Consider the following 21622-nt stretch of genomic DNA (forward strand, 5'->3'; position numbering starts at 1 on the left):
ATTCCTCAACAAATCTGCTTGAGAATTGTGGTCACTGCTGAATGTGGTGGGCTGTGGCAAGGGGGTCTAGGTGGAAGGAGGTTGGCTGAAAATGGGCGCAGCGGCAATTTCCATGAGTGGGATCCAACCCCTAGTGTCCTTTTTTACCTGTCTTGCACGACACAAGACAAAGCTAGCCTGCATGCACCAGCTGAAAGCCCAGGGAGGCAGTTCCTGGAAAACAAACAACTTTCCAATCACTTATCTTCATGCTAATAAGTCTATGCCTGCCTTCTACTTAGTGGGACAGTCTAATAATAATAATAATAATAATAATAATAATAATAATATATTTATACCCCGCCCATCTGGCTGGGTTTCCTCAGCCACTCTGGGCGACTCCCAACAGAATATTAAAAACACGATAAAGACAGAATATTAAAATATTATAAATAATATTAGAAAGAGGAAGCTGGCACTGCTACTTTATAATTCACTCTGAAAATCTCAAAGCTGCTGGGTCCTGCTACACAATAATTCCTTGCAGCCAAGGACAAATACCTGTCACTATTGTGAGGCCTCGACATCCATTAGTTCCTCAGTTACTGTGGATTCATAGTGGCAGTAGAAAGCCCTTCTGTCCACAGAGCATTTTGCGCACAGTAGAGGAGGGAAAGTTCATCTTTGTGTGTTACCTCTTTCTCATGTCTGCCCAATGACATTTACTCTGTCAAAACGAGGTGAAAACAAGACGATTGTTCCATTGTTTTACCTTTGCATTTTTGCTCCACTGTGAAATGTGTAATTATGAATGTGCTGGAGATGGTTGTGAGCATGTAAGGGATTAAGATGGCTGAAACAGATCATGATACAGTGGTACCTCGGGTTACATACGCTTCAGATTACAGACTCCGCTAACCCAGAAATAGTACCTCAGGTTAAGAACTTTGCTTCAGGATGAGAACAGAAATTGTGCCCCAGTGGCGCGGCAGTAGCAGGAGGCCCTATTAGCTAAAGTGGTGCTTCAGGTTAAGAACGGTTTCAGGTTAAGTACGGACCTCCAGAACGAATTAAGTACTTAACCCGAGGTACCACTGTATATGTGTGTTGTAGGGGGGTTAGAAAGTGTGTGATATTGTGTGCATGAGCATATGGGGATTGTTACTGACAGTGTGTGAGGGTGGTGAGGGGGCTAGAACTCTAATGAATACATGAATGTCGTACAAAGAATGACACCTGCGGCTAAAATATTTCCGGGGGGGGGGGGGGGGAGGGAAGCTTATGTGAAAACCACACATGAATGATTCAGAACATAACAACAGTTATATACATATAAATATGCATTTAATGGTGCATGATATTTAAAAGTTATAAATGTATCTGTTAAAATGCATATATGTATTTATCACCTTTTGACATTTAAAAATTATGATACAAATATAAGCATAACAAAATACAATACAATGGTGCAGGTGCCATTGTGGCATTGTCAGGTGATATTTTTGTCACATGAAACTGGGGTGCATAATTGTTTAACATACTATTTACACAACTATCTTACATGCTCAATGTTTTAAAGATTATTTTATATTTTTATTTTACTCAGTTTGATTCATTGTATTTCTGAACAATGAATTGTGTAAACCCTTTACCTGTATGAAACCTGGACTGTGTGTCAAGTCCTTTAGCCACCTCCGCTAGATAAATTCCCTCACTCCCCAACTATTTTCTCTCAGATGTGCCCTTAGGGCTTTGACAGAAAAACAATTTAGAGCCACTTAAGTGACAGAGCTTGATACCATACTTAATGACCTTGTAAATGTGCCACTAGAGAACACATAAAGTTGATACAAATGCATGCATGACTCCATGCAAGTTCTCTTTGCATCTGGGGACAGTTTCCTTAATACCTGTTTATTCTGCTGTGTGTGTGTGTGTGTGTGTGTGTGTGTGTGAATTTATAAAGTTCTTAATAAAACAACCCCTAAGTGGTGTACATAGAACAATTTAAAACATTTATCAATCTACAAATAGTTTCAACAAAAGTTAGAGATACACAGATATATCTCCAATATTTGTACAAGTTTAGACACGGTTACAAATTATATATATATACACACTGTATATGCACGTGTACATATAAAAGAAGGCATCCAAAACAACACAGTGAGGGTGCTTGCCTATTGCTAAGAGGAGGGGTTACAGGGAATAACCAAACTTCTCAGAGATGTAAAGTATTCATATGGTACCTGCTAGAATATTTGCTCAGACTGAAATGCTTGAATAGGCATGTGACAGGCAACGTGATCCCTACTTGAGCTTAGACTGGTAGCAAATCAGAAGCCAGTGTAAATATTTGAGCAGAGATGTGATATGCTGGCAAGATCTTATTCCTGTCAGCAATCGTGTTGCAGCATTCAGCAAGTTTGCTCAGCTTTTGGACAAACTGCAAGGGAAGCCCCATGAAGCAATAATTCAGTCTTGATATTAGAAGTTGCTGGAATATAGTGGTCAAGCTATCTTAGTTCAGGAACAGCCACAGCTGGCACAACAGCTGAAGTTGGTGGACAGCACTTCTATCACAGAGGACCCATTGGCTTCTGGTGACAGACCTGGATCCAAAAGCACTCCCCCTCCCCCAGGCTGTGTGTTTGCTAAACTGCAGTAGCGTCTGGAATGTACACCAAAATTGATGCAGTATCTTGGCAACTGCCTGCCACATGCCCAACAAGACACATTCTGACACTTTGATTTAATAAAAAAACACAGGTAGCAAACCAAGGACCAATAGTGGTAAGTACAGTTGTACCTTGGAAGTCGAACGGAATCCGTTCTGGAAGTCCATTCGACTTTCAAAACATTCAGAAAACCAAAGTGCATAGATTCCCTATCTTTGAATGTCTAAAAATATGTATAGCCTCCCAGAACCAGAGAGCAGACCAAAGTGCAGCTTCTGATTGGGTGCAGGAAGCTCCTGCAGCCAATTGAAAGCCGCGGAAATCCTGTCGGACGTTCAGCTTCCAAAAATAGTTTGCAAACCAGAACAGTCACTTCTGGGTTTGTGGCGCTGAGGAGGCAAAACGTTCGAGAACTAAGCTGTTTGAAAACCAAGGTACGACTGTAAATCCCACAATGCCAGTTGGAGGATAAGAAATATAAAATAAAATTATCCTTGATTTATATGCAGTCAGAAGCACTGTGCTGGCTTTCTGGTGGTTGCTGTTGCTTTGTGGGAGGATGAGGGAGAGGGACAAGGTGGGAGGAATGTTGGCCCAGTGCAAACGCAGAAGCAGAGTCAATCTGGTGGTCAGTCATGCTGGACACCCCTTCAACTCTCGTTAAACAATAGTGCCCCACTAGCATAGTCATTCTGCCCATCCAAATAAACTGTGAATAGGATTGAGATCACGCCGATTCTAATAAATTGGTTATTATGCCATGTACTGCTGCTCTTTGATGTGTGTGTATATATATAAGAATGAATCAACATAGCTGCCTGCATTTTAAACTTTCCTTTGCAGCATTGATATTGGCTCTCCTTGGTGTTGTGACTATGAGAGCTGCCATATCAGCTCCTTCACTTCAAAATTCACCACTACACCACTGAACACCAGGTGCTGGGAACAAACCTCAGGGGATGTCTGACACATATGCTGACCCTGAACTTCCATAAACATTAGACACTCAGTCCTGGGCTAAATGGATGCTAGCATGAAGCAAACTACCGTGTTTTTCCATGTATAGGATGCCCCCATGCATAAGACGCCCCCATTTTGGGGGACTCCAAATTAAGAAAACACCCCTCACCACTATGAGCCCCAATTTTAAACCTTATTTTTTGGTTAAAAAACCCTCTAGTCTTATACATGGGAAAATACGGTAATTCTTGTCTGCTCTCCAGTTCTGGGAGGCTATACATTTTTAGATATTCAAAGATGGGGAATCTATGTATGTGTGAAGTACTATATACTTCAAATTTAACACGTTCTTTTGTAATAAAATTTAAATGGAATTTCAGGAACATGTTAACTGTATTTTTTCTGCTTCTTTGTTACTAATCAATGAACATAAGAGACAACCAGTCTGTCCTGAATTTTACTTCATTGTTCTACTTGTAAAATGATGTTCAGTTATTATGTGTCTGAAAGGGAAAAGTACAATTTCAAACTTAAGCGTATTATTTGAAAATGAACTGCCAGAATCCAATATAGAAATATACTTGTGACCTTTTAAAAATATTTATTTGTGAATTTTACCATTTTTAATTTAATCTAATTAAAAATGCCTCTATTAAGAAGTAAAAAAATGTTTTTGCTAAGAATCATCTACTTGATCAAAGTGTTAACCTATTCACAGTACTTACCACCAGGAAAACCTTTTCGTATTAAACTGAGTATACCCTAGAATACTTACTACATCTTTATATTATTGCATCTGCATCTAACCATTTAATTGCATTCGGTTTCGGTTTTCCAATGGGACCACATTATTCCTCACACACATCCAAGTCACTAGAAACCGGTACTACGTATAGCCCTTCCTAATGTATTCAGATTTTTAAATGACTTATATTTGTGAAATTCAACACCAGATATTCAGTTGTCCTTATGTCACTGAAAGCCCAATGCTAAAATACAACGAATAAGCAACCCAAAGCATAATTCCTATGGAGTTCAGTGGGATTTCTTCCCAGCTAAGTGTGCAAAAACCTACAGTGCAGATTCCAATAAAGGAAAATATTGTTGAAACAATTCTGAATGTTCAGAAACAATTATTGCCTGAAATTTCATCAACTATAAAAGTTTTGTTTTCACAACAGTATCTTGTCCTTAATTTAATAATGCAATAACATATTTGTTGCATACTCACTGTTTGTATTCCACCCTTCCCCTTGGAACAATATGGCCTACAGTACATGCCATCCTCCCATTTTATTTTCATAACAAATCTGTGAAGTAGGTTTGGCTGTGTGACCTATGACTTGCCCATTGAGAGTAACAGCTGCAGAATGATTTGAAGCTGGATCCCCTAGTCTGAGTCCAATACTCTAGCCACTACATCACACTACACTGAACTGACTCAATATGCTGGTAAATTATTTGTTGCAGGTTAGTTTTGCTTAACTTTTAACCATTTTTAGGGATGCCATGTCTACTCAAACTCAGGTCACGAAATTCATATATATATATATATATAGAGAGAGAGAGAGAGAGAGAGAGTGGCAGACTGAATCAAAACCTCTAAAACATGCAGATAAGAGCCTGTGCCCTTAACACTCATTCCTACTGAGACGGAAACCCTGAGAAGGCAATAACCCTGATATTTCAGATCAGATATTGAAACATGGCAAACACCTTTGGCAGCACTGTATAACATTATAAAGGCAGCAGAAATAAGCACAATTAGCTTGTCAGAAATGTACTGCTCTGCCAAGGTGCTGGAGAGCCTTGCTCCCTTTGCCACACTCTTCTTCTTCTGCCCCAGGTAAGTTCTGAGCTCTTAAGAGGGAAAGGAAAGAGGGACCAGATGTCAGAGGAGGCAGAGGCAGGGACCCAAAGTGTGGTTGAGCATGGCCTACTTAAAGGTAAACCAATTAGAAGCACTCACTGTTAACAAGTGTCTCTTCTTGATGAGGTGCTACATCCCTAGTTGTCTGGAGCACAATGGGGTTTCCAAATATAAAATTCAATTCGAGATATCCTCTATTTTTCATACATTTTTCCATCAAAGCAAGAGCAGGGAACATTTGGCCACTGCCAGTTTGGATAATTGAGCACACTGAAAATACTGTAAAAAACCCACTCAAGGAAAGACTACAATATCCTTCTTTGAACTTTCAGGAGTCCCCTGTGTAATAAATATGAAAATTAATAATGGTTCTACTCCTCTGGCTGAGTTCAGAATTAGGCCTGACAAACAAAAACAAAACAAAACAGGTTTATTCCTAGAAGAATTCAAATCCCACTGCACTGCTGAACACCTGTCCAAACTCCTGCAAGTCCTTTTAACTCCTGCTCACAACCTCACAACCCTTGCTGATAAGTCCTTGTAGCTTTTCCTGACTCCCATTTACAAGGCCTAGCGGCAATGGCAACAACAAGAGCAGTGATGCACATGCCTTGCTGGAGACCTCTCTTGCTCCCTGATAGAATGGTGCTACAGCTGAGACCCCACCCCTGGTGATGCTATCATGGCCCTATTCAAGGAACTAGGGAGAGGGCAACAACCTAGTTGTTGCCAGCAAGTTACCTGGGAAGGTGAGAGAGAAAAAGGGGTTATTTATTTATTTGTACTTATAGCCTGCCCTTCACCAAATGGTCCTAGGGTAGGTTACAAAAATATCACAATTATAAACAAGTGAAATTTACACTGAAATCCCAAATAAAATTGAAAAACAACCAATGACAAAATGACAAAACAGGAGTGTATAAAGCAGCAACACAGATCAATGCAGGAGGAAGGAAGCATCTATTCAACCAAAGGCCTAGGGTAGGATGTGCATCTTGACCGACCATTGAGAAAGCATACAATGATGGCACAAGGGAGGTTATTCCACAACCTGGGACCAGTACAGATAAGGCCTTTGCTTGCATTGCCAAAGACCTCACATGGATTTAATGCTTTCCTCAGGCAGAAAAACTTTACAGAATCCCCCCCTTCAATTGGACCCCATAAGACTTACATGTAGGTCTGCAAAGGCAATAGTCTAGGCTTGGCAAATATTGTAAAGAGGGAAATCTAAAGATTAATTAGTCAAAAGAACAAGGCTATAGTCTTTGGAAAGGAACATCAGAAACATCAACAATAAATTAAAAAGTCATTGATTTATTATTGTAATGAATTCAGATAACTAGGAATTCATTTTAAGGATACACTTTCTTGGAAGACTCATTTTGAATATAATGTAGCTTTCGTAATCTAGAGATTCAACAATCTTGTTAACATTTTATCATACAAATTCTAGCTTTTCTTGGCACTGCTTTAAAACTGTTTTGAAACTAGAATTCAGATTGTAAAACTGGAAAAGTGTTCCCCAACCTTGTGATAGATGAATGGTTTTAGGTTTCCAGGTGGCTGTATAATAAATAAAATTGTAGAGATTTTTATTTGGTTACTCTTATGTCTCTGAAACTCTGGAAAGCCGTTGTGGTTATCCATTTTTCTGACATTTATATATATATATATATAATATAAATTTAAAAACATTACTTCAGTTAATCAACACATTTTTCAAAGCTAGTAATACTTCAGTGTTCATAGAATTCTACTTTTAAATGGAATTCAATCTTAAGAAGCTCTAAAAGTGAAGAGGCATCCTGTAAGCCTAGAATGTGAATTAGAATTAGCACCAGTGTTGAAAATATTCATGTTAGAGTGATTTATTGCAATTAAGCTTCCACTAAGCTACTTGCAAATGTACAGGAAAGTGCCAAAATTGATTTAATACCAAAAGAAAATTGACAGTTTATTATTTTGAAGTGGAATGATATAATCTGTGATTAGCATTCAGTATCAAAATGCCAGGGTTTTTTTTTTATAGAGCTTTTAAGTGTGTTTAATATAGCAGCTGAACCATAGCAGTAAAAAACCCTAAGAATTAGAAATAGATTCAGTGAAATCTATTCATCACAATGACAGTTCACATGGGCAGGTGCCCATGTATAAAATTCATTTGAAAAACAACAACAACTGAGCCCATGTGCCTTGCAAATTTGCACTGTGTGTGTCTGCTTTTTCCTACAGTATAGACTCTTGTTATACCTTTTCAAAAGGTGCATACCTAACAAGTTATTGATTTGGATCTGAAGGACACAGTGTTTATTATGTAGGAAGCCATTGCTGGGCACAAGCGTGAGAAATTAATGATAGCTTTGTAAGTGTCCATGCAGTGGTACTGAACCAGTGGGGCACCTGTCAATCTGTATGATAATATAGCTCCAAACTTTATAAAAATCGGTGATGTGAAAAAACATTGATTTTCTTGTGGTAAACAAGATTTTTCAAAGAGGAAAGCAAGATGTTTAAAACGTTAATACCTCTGCTTGTGCAATTGTAATTTAACATGTGTCTAAACAGTTTCATGCTATGCATAACACACAAGAAACCTTTATTTTCCGAAAGACTTTTAAAAAGAAAACAAGGGCTAACCACCTTTTGTGTTTTTCAAATAAAAAAATCTCCTACATATTTACCCAAATATGACTTCAATCCAATGCTAGCCTTATACACTTTAGTGGCCTGAGACAGTCATATGTACACAGTCCAGTTCTGAAATGCTTTTTTAAAAACGTAGTTTACACTTTTTGTATCCAAATATGTTTGCTTTTATCCAAAACCTCTATATGAGGGCTAGAATGTGACTTTTGGGAAAGTTGAGACCTGTCATAAATTCCTAGGAAGATATAATAGCTGCAAAAGCAAACAACAACAACAACAACAAAACTTACTCCTGTAAAACAAACAAATTCACTAAAATAGATGCACTACGGGTCTGCCAGTTGCTCACCTATGACTGAGATTATTGCAGCAACATGTTTATTTCACAAGGAAAGTGGGCAAATAAAAACTTTTATAATATATTATAGAGCAAATACCTGATCCTAAATATGCACCTATAGATGTAAATTATGAAATTTATGGGAGAAATAGGCCTACCGTTTTCCTCATCTGATTTATTGTCATTGTCAGAGTCAGTCAGGGTAAGGGCAGAATTTTCACGGCTTGACAGACCGGAACTGCGCCTGGATTTAATCCCTCTACCCCACAGCCGTATGGCGTGCTCTGGAGACATTCCTCCCTCTGTATCTGAGTCAGCGTCAGACCCAGTGCTGAGGGAATAGCCTTGGTGAAGTATCCCTATGTCCGAACAGTAGCCGCTTCGGTGGGGAGAAGGTTCACAGATTCCTAGTTCAGCAAGGGTGAAGTTAGTTCCTACGGAAAAAATAGGAAGGGAAAAACATAATTAAAACCTGAGACCACTTTTAAATTTAAATGTAAATTTATTGGAATATTAAAGTAACAGACCTTTTTTTACCTTTCCATTTATGTAGAACATGTATAGAACTAGGTGTGCAGATATTGGCAAGGCTGTTCAGGCAGAACAATATGGCAACATGTATATAAAAAAAAGTGTTCTCAGGAGTTGCAGGGTCCACAAATAGTTCAGTAAAAACAGCTGGATACCTAAATGGTAACGTGTCACTTTCGCTATCACGTGTATGCAATGTTTTTCTCTTTTGTGGATGTTTAAAAAACCACTGACTCCTATGAATTATGTAAGAACAGGGGTCAGCAAACTTTTTCAGCATGGGGCTGGTCCACTGTCCCTCAGACCTTGTGGGGGCCCGGACTATATTTTGAAGGGAGAAAAAAGAGAACGAATTCCTATGCCCCACAAATAACCCAGAGATGCATTTTAAATAAAAGCACACATTCTACTCATGTAAAAACACCAGACAGGCCCCACAAATAACCCAGAGATGCATTTTAAATAAAAGGACACATTCCCGGATTGTCCGTGGGCCGGATTTAGAAGGCAATTGGGCCAGATCCAGCCCCTGGGCCTTAGTTTGCCTACCCTTGTGTAAGAAGATGGCAGCCAATACTAATTAATAAAAGGGAATTGCAAAGCCTTGCACACATGTTATTCAAGAAATTGACAGCTCCAGACTTAATACCAATAGTGGATAGACATAATTTATTAGTGATAAGAAAATACCTACCCAGATAATATTGAAATGTAGCACAGCAAGCAACAATAACTATCCCGAAATAAAAGTATGTTCAGTATGTATGCTGAATATGTACAGCTGATATGACTTATTTTCAATTGCCATTATTCAAATAACTAGTTATTCAAATAACTAATAAACACTATAATTAAAACAACACTTAAACCAGAAAACTGAACTCTGTTACTACTTTTATTTCTATATTATTAGGTCTGCCAATACAGAGAAAAGAATTCTTTTTCATGCTAACACAAACTTTCCATCATTAAAATCATTTTACTTGTCTGATAGAATGATATTAGCTCGCCTCCCCCTGCCCTCTGTTTTGGGGTTTCCCTTGACCCCCCTAGGAATGATGGGGGCATTGGGGGTGCCTGGGGATAAGAGAGGAGAAATGATATTGCTCATCTTTGAAACACTTTGTTCTCCATGGAGTGTGCAGAAAAGCACTGCAAATAAGGTTTGAAGACACAGAATGGAAATTATTATTATTTATTTAGACAATGATCAGTGTTTGAAACTCAGTATGTTAGCCAAATGTTGTTCATGAGACTTAGCATTACATTAAATGATTCTTTGTTTAAATTTTCAAGAAACCAAAACAAGTGTTTCTATACTGTGCCCAACATATTCAATGGTTATAACCTAAAGAGTTCCTTAGGCCCACACAAGTAAAATGAGGCAGTGCAGTGTATGCCTAAGCTAAATCACAAATTGCAAACTATATCATAAAGTTCTCTTAGTAGCAAACATAGTTTACCCTGTGGCCTTTGGCAAGGGTAGCTTATTAAGAAAAAACAAGTCGAAACTCTGATTGAGCTCATGTACGTAGTTTTATGGTTCTCTGGATCATTGCCCACATCTAGCAACTTTTATCAGTTTCCTAAAATGGAGAAGGGAAACCTGGAAAGTGTATTATAGTTGGGACAACTTATAAGCATTAGCTTACTTTTCAACAGTCTTCACCTGGTGGACTCCAGATATTTTGAGCTCCAGCCCCAGCAGCCCCTAGTGGAAGTCCAAAACATCTGAAGGTGAGCGATGGGTGCTCTATAACACAATCATAATTGTATACCTAGAATAGTTTGAAGTACCCCAAGAACCATAAATGAAGCTTGCTTGATCTTTTGGCATAAATATTTTATTGATTTTCAGTAAACTTAGTGGTTGTTGTTGTCTAGTCGTTCAGTCGTGTCCGACTCTTCGTGACCCCATGGACCAGAGCACGCCAGGCACTCCTGTCTTCCACTGCCACCCGCAGTTTGGTCAGGTTCATGTTTGTAGCTTCGAGAACACTGTCTAACCATCTCGTCCTCTGTCGTCCCCTTCTCCTTGTGCCCTCCATCTTTCCCAGCATCAAGGTCTTTTCCAAGGAGTCTTCTCTTCTCATGAGGTGGCCAAAGTATTGGAGCCTCAGCTTCACGATCTGTCCTTCCAGTGAGCACTCAGGGCTGATTTCCTTAAGAATGGATGCGTTTGATCTTCTTGCAGTCCATGGGACTCTCAAGAGTCTCCTCCAGCACCATAATTCAAAAGCGTCAATTCTTCGGCGATCAGCCTTCTTTATGGTCCAGCTCTCACTTCCATACATCACTTCCATACATTACTACTTAGTGGTATTCAGTCGCAACTCATTTTTGCAGGATTGTACATGTTATACATAATGCACATGTATTTGTTTTCTTAGTTTTTATTTTAAAAAGATATATAGATATATCTATAAAAGCATGTATGTAAGTGATATGCCTATGCCTTTATTTACTGATCAACCTATATGCTGATGGGAGGAGACTGCTATTCTCGCTGTCTATATAAATGAAGATACCATGAGTAAGTTCCAGCTCAAATGAAGTGCTTTTAAGTTTTGTTGATTTCAAAGGTAGACTTAGGCTGCAATCCTAGTATATCCCACCTCTTGCTCCTAAACCACGAGTTGCTTAAGACCTGCAGAAATTAACCCCAGGATATGGAAACACTGCTAGTAAGCTCTCTGCTCCATACCTTCCTCCTACGTCTCTTTAAAAGTTTGGAGCATGAATGAGCAGTTAAGTATGTGGGTGAGACAGCAAAATAGTCAGCTCCACGGCTCTGATTAAAGATAAAGAAAGGTGGTTGCCTGAAAATAATAATTCACACTCAGTATGAATACTAAAGTTAGTTTCAGTAACTCACAAACAAACTGTAGCATACTTCAATATGACAATGGTATGGGTTCGGTTCTGGATATGAACAGGTAAAAGCTTCTCCAGGCAAAAATGAAGACATAAAAAAAAAAAAACCCTGTCCATTTTATGCCACGTCCTAGTTGGCAAAGACAAAGAGAGGGGAAAGCTACTGACCAATCAGATAAGATGTTGGGTTTCTCGTTTTGCAGATACATATGGACGGGATACTTAACACAGTGTATAGCTCAAAGGTATAATTTTTAAGATATGTCCTTGAGGAAATGTATCCTCCCTTCCCGCTACTCAATCCAGAAAAACTACCACCTTGTGTACATATGCAAGTTGTATCCAGTCTCTTTAAGTTCATATGGGAGTTACCTTGCTATTATGGAAAGACATTATTCATGGGAGATACAGTACAGTGATTCTTAAGGAGAAAAAGGTTCATGCTCCTACACCATGGAAGCTTGTAACCAGAACAGTTCTTTACACCAGGGATCGGCAAAATATGGCCCCTGGGCCAGATCAGGTCCACCAGGGTTCTAAATCTGGCCATTTAAGAACCTGCCGCGAAGCTGAGACTCCCGGCGATGGCAACTTGTAGGCTTCACGCATTTTGTGTATGCATGCATATTTCTATCTACATCTTTGGTTTATCTTTTAAAAAAATATTTATGCTAAGAAACTTAAATAGGAAATATGGCTACAGTACAAGCACAAAATACAAGCACAGATTTTTATTCACATATTTATATTTTGAAATAAGTGTTCATGCATGCACAAACGCATTCATCTTTTAAAGTAAACAATGGAAAATGAGAGTACTGTACATGAAGAATTTGAAAATTATAAACTCAGCAAGCAAAGCAAAATCATAACAACTTGTTCACCAATATCCATGGAAAATGTATCTGTAAAAGTGGTTTATTTATTAAAAATTGAAGGGGATAATGAAGCTACAATGGAGAAAGAAGTCTACTATTAAGTGATCCTGAAATGAGCAGAGAATATCAAAACATCTAAAATGTATTCTTCTTTGTTGGCAACAAAAGCAAACATGAACATAATCAAATTCTGAATACATTAAATAAGCTGTTTTATAAATGCAGTAATATATTTTAATGATAAGCTGTAGAATTTAATATCCTTTAAATGCCCAGATGTTTACACTCTAATTAGCATTTGGTTTTGACGTAAAATAGTGTAACACTTGATGCCTGAAATGAACTTAATGACTCCTCTTGTTATTTTGTATGTCATCACTGGAACTATAATGAATGGGACAAAGAAATAAAGAACTTGCTTTTTCAGGCACTTCGGCTTTTTGAAAATTAAATGCCTGGCAAAATGCACATGGCTCCTGAGATAAGAAGCTAACTATTCTAATAAACTGAAATATGCATCAAAACTGTAACGCTGCCATTTGACCTAAACCAATAGTTCTTCTATACCAGTGTTCAGTGTAATAATGAGTAACGTGTCCAGAAAGATCAAGGTGGCTTACATCAAGAAGCATAAAATGCCCAATGCTAATTCTACATTTCAAATAAGTTATGCATATAATATCTGTAGTACTTGTTGAAAAGTAAACTATTTCTTTAAACTTACAAATTGCTTTATTCATAAGTTATACAATAAAACATTATACACTTGGACAACACTTTTTGGATTGCCTTGTTGGGCAAACCAAAACTGTAGTTGCAAGAGCACCACTCCCACCCTGTTCCTCTCCTAGCAAGCCCTCACCAGCAAGGAGAGTATGCAGGCTTAGGTGCTGCAGCTTTAAGGTACCCTGAGTACCTTTCCATAGACTTTTCCTGGCTTTTCTAAGATGGGCATGAGCTGGGTGGCTTCTGTTGCCAGTGGTACCCCAGACCCTCAAGCTTTCCAGATCAGGTTGTTTCTTTTTTAATCTAATCATCATCATCTGCAAGAGAAGGTAAAACTAACTAGAACTGATAATTGTTTGATGAAATTATTTACAAGAAATTGTAAATGAAACAAACTATCTAAATAAAAACTGACCAGAAATACTTTTTAGCAGTCTATTATTAAAAATGCAGTGACATTAGCACCAGCATAAATGGAAGCTGTAGAAGAATGCTTAACTAATGATAAATGTGTTTTGATGTATTTTAACTATTGTTCTTATTAGTTTGTAATTTATAATGTCTATAAATGTTGTAAGCCACCTTGAATCTCAACCTAGAATAAGGTGGGGTATATATGCATTAAACAAACAAACAAACATACAAATGGGAACTCATATGTTTTCTAAATGGGAGAGGGTGTGCAATCCTGAAAGTGTTTATTGAAAGTAACATCTACTATATTCAACAGAGATTGTTTCAAGGAAAGTGTGCATAGTATTTTCAACCTTATATTTTAAAATGGTGCAGAGGGAAGGCTTAGCCATTTCTCCTCACCAGAGTCCCAATCTAACTGAGTCCTCACATAGCTGCTTTGAATGGGAAAAAGATAAAACATTCAGTCACATATCTGCTGCTCTTTAGCTAATTATCCTTAAGATGTTCCTGTAAAATGTACAGCTTTTCCTTCTAATATGAATGCATGACAGGCTACTGAAGGAATGAAAAAAGTCATAATTTTGTTTTCTTTTACTAATAAAATCCCCCACCCCACCAAAAACTGTTCACCACTGAAAACAGTGTGGCTTTCTCTCTCTCTCTCTCTCTCTCTCTCTCTCTCTCTCTCTAACAATAAGCAATATTATAACACAATCGTTTTACTATCACAGTAAATAAAACAAATTACAATTAAGATCTCAATATTTCAACATTTTATTCCAAAGAAAGCTAATGTTCATGAAATGAATTTAGCTTAATTATTCATTGCACATATGACTTAACCAATTCTGTGGCTCACAAACTCTTTCACGACTACATGATCCATATTTCTCTAAATGCAAATTACCAAAATTTTATTTTGTTTTATTTATTAAATTTGCTAGTCACTTTATGTTGCCCAGGGCAACTCAAAGCAACTTACAACTGAACAAAAAGACAATAAACCCCACATAGGTATGTTAAAAACAAAATAAAAAATACATTAAAAATATCCCACCCTCTTCTAAAAGGCCATAGATAGTTAAAGGCAAAAGGCACCTAAAGATATATAACGATGGTGCCCAGCAAGCATTTCACAAAAGAGGAGACACCTGTTCTCATTGCCACCTTCTGGATCTCTTGTAAAGGGGGCAAACAAAGAAGGGCTTCAGATGATCATCATAGGGTCCAAGGCGGTTCATAAATGCAAAAACTATATCTATTTTACCAGAAGAAGCCTTTTGGCAGGGACCAAAAGATTCAAAGAAAAGACAAACCAGATGGAATGTTATATTAACAAGAAAGGAACAGGATATGCAAATAATAAAGACAAGGCTGTGGGTGGGATAGGAACAATGAATGAAAATATTTCCCACTGCATGAGGCTTGGCCTTCTCAGAGACTATGGATGAGATTCAAATATCAGTTTAAATTCATGGAAGGGGTTTCCACTAGTCTACTGAAAGGGTTTTAATTTGTTTTCTTTGAACAGCTAGTCCTATATCCCAGCTGTTTTTGAAATGGCCTTCTGGCAAATCATGTTGTGATTGGTACTAGAGCCCTTTAAAATAACACTAGGTGTGGAAGCAGGTCCCTTGTGGTTGGGGTAATGTTTAAATAATTTGACTTCCTGAGTATGGAGTGACTGCTGATAATGGGTAAACAGTACCCATTCTGATTAGATGCCAGTTCTTTGGTCAACACTCTGGCAGTCAATCCTCACCCACCCAGCCATGAGGGAATCATTCATGGGAAGGTGGTTTCCATGTGGCTGACTGGTAATTAATGAGTCACATTGGGTCATTTTAAAACAAACAAACATACGCAATAATCTGAAGTGCCCCAAGGCTTCTAGAACTATTTGCACATTTATGCTGGATTTGGACTATGAAGACCAGGATTTAAATCCATTCCAAATCATGCAACTTACTCAGAGTTCATTGGGTAACCTGTCTCACAGCAATACTACAAAATAAAAAGGGGTGACCCAGTTTACATACTGCCTCAAGCTGGTTTGATAGAACTGGTGATACATAAATACTCAACAAAGATGATTAATTTTTAGTAGTGGAGGTCAGATTGTCTTTCCTATTTTATCCCTCTAAATCACTTTTCAATTAAGCATTGCACATATTAGGGCAATTCATAGATAGCAGTTTCCCAAAATTGTTTTTTATAACAATTACTGGCAAAGGTGACAGGAAATAATTCAATGGGAGCATTCATTAAGACAATCTGATTTGACAAGGCTTGTTGAATTAGTACAAAACAGATCACTGCACTGAACCAACTGAATGAAGTAAAGGTTTCTGTCTATGTGATTTTCAGTCTTCAGAGCTAGAAATGTAGAATGCAGTTACATCAAACAACTTGTTTACACTCTGCTTTATAACTTGCCAGTTCAAAAAGGAAAAAAATATTCTATAGATTAGCATGACCCCAGTTACAGGTAAAGAGTTCTCTTCCTTTAATAGCTGTTAGATCTTTGCTTAGAAGGACTCTCTGTACTAAACAAATAGTGTTAAGAAGGCAGGGACATCACAGCAAAACACCCACATAGAAATTCAACAAAGCTCACAAAGTATGTGAAAGAGGTTCCATGCACCCATGTAGCCATGGCTTATTTATTTTAGCAGACTCACACATAAACAAAGAGAAAAGCTAACCAAGTTTAAAAGCATGCTTTGTTATGAGGAAAGGGGTTATGGGAGTAATACAAGTGAAGTGTGGGTGGGTGGAAACTCTTAGTGCTGGTTTTAGAAAACAGAGCCAATCCTGTAGAGCAGCCTTTCCCAACTTGGTGCCCTCCAGATGTTAATAGACCGCAATTTCCATCAACCTCCAACCAGCACAGCTAGCTGAGGGCTGATGGGACTCACAGTCCAATAATGTCTGGAGGGCACCAACTTGGTGACAGCTCCTACAGAGCAAGATACTAGAGTCTGACATCACTATATAGCAAATATTTCTGTGTATTTGACTGGTGTCAACTTACGCATTTCTAAAATAAAAAACACATTTTATTGTTCACTCAAAGGTTCTGGAAAAATATTTCATAAAACCCAGTAGTTTAATGATGATGATGATGATGATGATAATAATAATAATAATAATAATAATAATAATAATAATAATAATAGACATATGACTTTTTATGTAAAGAAGAAGACGAAGAGCAGAGAGACAGAACAGAGAAAAGCCTCTGGTTTAGCAGATTAAAAATGCCAGACCATGAAAATGCCAGACCATTGTTTCACAAAGCTTATTCCAAAATCAGTGGGAATGGAGCATTAATGGGATCTGATAACTATAACTATGAATAAAATAAGCACAGATATCAGAGTCTCAATCATATACTATTATATCAAAATAAGCAGAAAGAACAGCACATTACCCTGCTATACTGTTCACTTCTTTTTTTGAATCAGGAACACTTTTTTAATGTGGTGTGCTATATTTTATTCCCCCCCTCCCCTGTTATTTAGACCTTGTGAAATAATTCCTTGCTTTCATGGTCAATTTCTATTGTAGTGATATAAAATGGAGCACTTGGCACCAACTCAGCCAATTAACCATGAGCTCGAACATTCATTCCTACAGATAGTGTATCTGTTTTAACATAAGATTCATTTATTTGTTTGCCTTATCTGCCAATGACTGGCATCTGCAAATTTAATATACAGACAGGAGCACTGACAAGTATACTGACCCTTTCCTTAAACAAAATCTGCACAGTACAATGTGCTATTGTCACAAGTAAACAAATGCTGATGCAGGTCAGCATTACTAGATGATTACCAACTTCCATATTGCTTGTAAAGGGAGCTGAATGTGATTCTCTGCATTTATGTACTAATCTTATATACTTCCTTACTCTAATCCACGAGTCACTATGCACATAAAAAAATAAAAATGTGTTGCTGGACCAGCATGCTATTACCAATAGATACCAGCTAGATGCCTCTTGTAGCTTACAAGCAGTTCATGAAGTGAGAGCCTTCTTCTGTTGTTTCTCCCCAGTATCTGGTACCCAGAAATATACAGTGGTACCTTGGGTTACAGACATTTCAGGTTACAGACGCTTCAGGTTACAGACTCCGCTAACCCAGAAATAGTACCTCGGGTTAAGAACTTTGCTTCAGGATGAGAACAGAAATCCCGCAGCGGTGGCGCGGTGGCAGCTAGAGACCCCATTAGCTCAGGTTAAGTTTCAGGTTTCAGGTTAAGAATGGACCTCCAGAATGAATTAAGTTCTTAACCCGAGGTACCACTGTATACTGTTCTCACAGTTGCCAACCAGATCCCTGGCAGCCTTTAAGCAGGATCTGACTGCACCAGCATTCTCCCTGCTTATGATTCCCAGCAACTGGTATAGTGGTACCTCGGGTTAAGTACTTAATTCGTTCCGGAGGTCCGTTCTTAACCTGAAACTGTTCTTAACCTGATGCACCACTTTAGCTAATGGGGCCTCCTGCTGCCGCCGTGCCGCCGGAGCACGATTTCGGTTCTCATCCTGAAGCAAAGTTCTTAACCTGAGGTCCTTTTTCCGGGTTAGTGGAGTCTGTAACCTGAAGCATATGTAACCCGAGGTACCACTGTATTGAGAGGCATACTGCATCTGACAGTGGAGGTAGAAACTAGCCTTTATCATTGTGACTAGTCATTATTGATAGCGTTATCCTCCATGAATTTGTCTAATCCTCTTTCAAAGCCATTCAAATGATGGCCATTGTTATATCTTGTGGAAGTAAATTCCATTGGGAAACTTCTCTTTCACTTTTTCCACGCCATGCATAAGTTTATAAACCTCTATCACGTTGTCTTCCTTTATCCCATCTCTTCCCTAAACTTAAAAGCCCAAAATGTTGTAGCCTCCTCATAGAGGAGGAAATGTTACAATTTATAATTTGCTACCTCATCTACTGGATGGGGTGGGGGTAGCAGTTAATTTGGAAAAGATGTCAGTGTGTATGTGGGATTGGAAATTATTGTGAGATATAATTATTTGTGAGTTGTTCTCATGATTACTAATGAATGTCCCTACCATAAATCATTGATTACTCCATTTCCTGAAATAATTCTATGTGGGGAACTTGAGACTCAGAATCTAATGGATACATTTTTGGACTGTGATCTGGGACAGAAACCTTTTCAAATCCCTTCTAATCAAATCCCTTGCATGGGAATGTCTATTCAGTATTTCCTCCATCCCTATAAACTATCAGTGACCTAGCTAGAACCCTAATGGCATTAAATCTATTAATGGCAAGATCAAAGTTATTGTGTATCATACAGTTTGGGTTTCAGAATCTCACACAGGAGACAACACAATTAAATATCCATGATCCAAAACATGATGATTACAAAGACTCTCATACATTTCAGAATCCTTCTGTTTATGATGACAAATAATTTGTACTTATTTGAGTGTCTGTATTTATTTGAGTGTCAGTGGGACTATTTAATTTTAAACTATGGTATTCCTTCTTCTAACAGTTCATAGATTAGCCTGTCCATATGATTAAATGAGACCTGGGCTGCTGAGAAGACACTTAAATATTAGAAAACAGATAGAATGGATCTGAACTGCTAGCTTATGATTTAAGTTGCACCATCATAGTACAATCACAAGCCCAATTTGAAAGCAAAATAATTTTAGTAATCCATTGCAATCCCATGCATATTTAACTGGAGGCAAGCCCCACCGAACACTGTGGGACTTGCTTCAGAATAAGCATATTTAGGATAGCATTGCTAATCTCACCTTCTGTTATGAATGTCTCAGTTAGGATCATTTTCTGTCTAACAGCTAAATATGCAGCTAGGGCAGGCTCTATGGGAAGCATTTTGGAACAGTTATCTCCTCGAAAGACCAAGGGTGGAAGTGTTTCTTTTTTCATAGGATGCCAGGAATGTCTCTCAAAGGAGCCTGAGATTTCTTCCTATTTGATGTCCTAATTTTCATAGAATTAGTAAGAGCCTGGTGGCCTCTGCAAACTTAAATATTCTGTGTTGGAGTACACACTGTGGTAATTTTTATCTACATTGTTAAGTTTCGTCTAGCTTCTGTTTGAATGTGGATTTAACTGCTTTTGTAAGTTTTCTATGGTACAATTATTTCAAAATGCCTGGCATTAATAATCCTTTTTTATATTGCTAATAGAAATATTCTGCTTCAGAACCTCAAAAACAGAAAGTTTATATATTTTTCTTTTTTGCATTGCATGCACTGATGAACTAGCCTGCTCAGCAAGCATTTAACAGATTAGACACTTGAACATGGTTTCAGGCAATGCTCTCTCATGTTTCTGCGTATTGCCTGATAAACACTTCAAAGTAAACCGCTCATAAATATGAAATGAAAAGCCGAGAAGTCGTTATGCACAGCTTTGAGATACAAATCTCTTTATTCCCCTCTGAAGTAGGGTTTGATTGACATAATGAGTCATAGATCCTGTCCAGGGACTCACTGCCTTATCCCCCTTTCCTCAGGAGACAGGGAGACTTTAAAGAAATGTACTTCAGAACTTTGTGACAGACAGCTATATAAAAAAGTTGAACTCTACATACAGTGCTTATTATGTTGCATTCATAACCAATTTTGGATGACTCTGACATATGCCAGCGATTGATAGCAGATCCATGCAGGGGCAATAATCAATGGCTCCTTTTACTCTCTAAACACATTGATTTCAAAAGGCCATATATGCTTAGAACAGCATCTTCAAAGGACTATCATAGTAGGATTTAGAAACTAACCATATAACTGTGGCCACTGCATGTTAATAACGTGCAGGCAAATTTATGCAATGACCAGGAAATGGTGTTGTGCCCTTGCCCCTGCCCCCTTGATGCCAACACAGTAGAATCCTATGCACTGCAATGCAGTTATGACATGGAGTCCCCTTCATGTGACCAATGAATGAAGGGGGGGGGGCCTTATTGGGTTAATTTAGGGATTTTATTATGATTGTCTTTTGAAGCTGCAATATTAAGTAATCTGTCGTGGAACAATTTGTGTTTATTACAGCAGCATCTAAGAAATGTATTATCCATAAGAAATTGTACTTCCAGAAAAAAACATTTTCCGGGATTCCTCTCTAACCAATGTAACAGAAATTTCGGCCACTTACCATTTCACCCTGATTATACATTGTCACATATCCTTAGCTACATGCAGATATCTATGTGGCACTGTCTTTGTTTAGTTTTAGGTGCCAGTTAAAAACCTTATCTCTTCATGCAGGGCTTTGGTTGGGAGGGTCACAAGTAGATGAGATTGGTGGTGATACACAGTATCGGTATTATATGCTGAAATTTTTAATTTATTTTTTGGTAGTTCAGTGGTTTCTACAGTACCACTGCTGATAATATAGCAAAGATATTTGTTTTCACATGTAACATGATCACTTTGCAAATGAAGATAATATTTAGGGCTGAGACCAAAACTCAGAGGGAGGGATTTTTAACCTGTTTTAATCAAGCTTTAAAGAAAAACAAAACTGTTTGTACATTAAATTTATTGGTTGCTTTTTTTACCAAAACAACTAAGCAACTTGGAGTATAAAACAAGGAAAGAAAGAAACAGATACATTAAAACTGAAAATAAACTTAAAGGTAATTCTGTTTTGTTTTTCTTTGTTTTCTTTCTGAAAGTGAAAAAATTCCCACAATATTTATT

At 37.9% G+C, this 21622-nt stretch overlaps 1 protein-coding gene across 13 annotated transcripts in view; it reads right to left on the reverse strand.

Moving 5' to 3' along the window:
* Positions 1-21622, reverse strand: part of TENM2 (teneurin transmembrane protein 2) — a 753140-nt gene that overhangs the window by 559351 nt on the left and 172167 nt on the right. For 11 of the 13 annotated variants that reach the window (XM_083430660.1, XM_083430659.1, XM_083430639.1 and 8 more), the window contains one exon: positions 8635-8910. The exons of the other annotated variants lie outside the window; for them this stretch is intronic. In XM_083430660.1, coding sequence (XP_083286786.1) covers positions 8635-8910 — 276 coding nt within the window. The remainder of the gene's footprint in view (positions 1-8634; positions 8911-21622) is intronic. 13 annotated transcript variants of the gene reach the window in all.

This window comes from Podarcis tiliguerta, assembly GCF_965153285.1.
Source record: "Podarcis tiliguerta genome assembly, chromosome: 2".
NCBI lineage: Eukaryota > Metazoa > Chordata > Lepidosauria > Squamata > Lacertidae > Podarcis > Podarcis tiliguerta.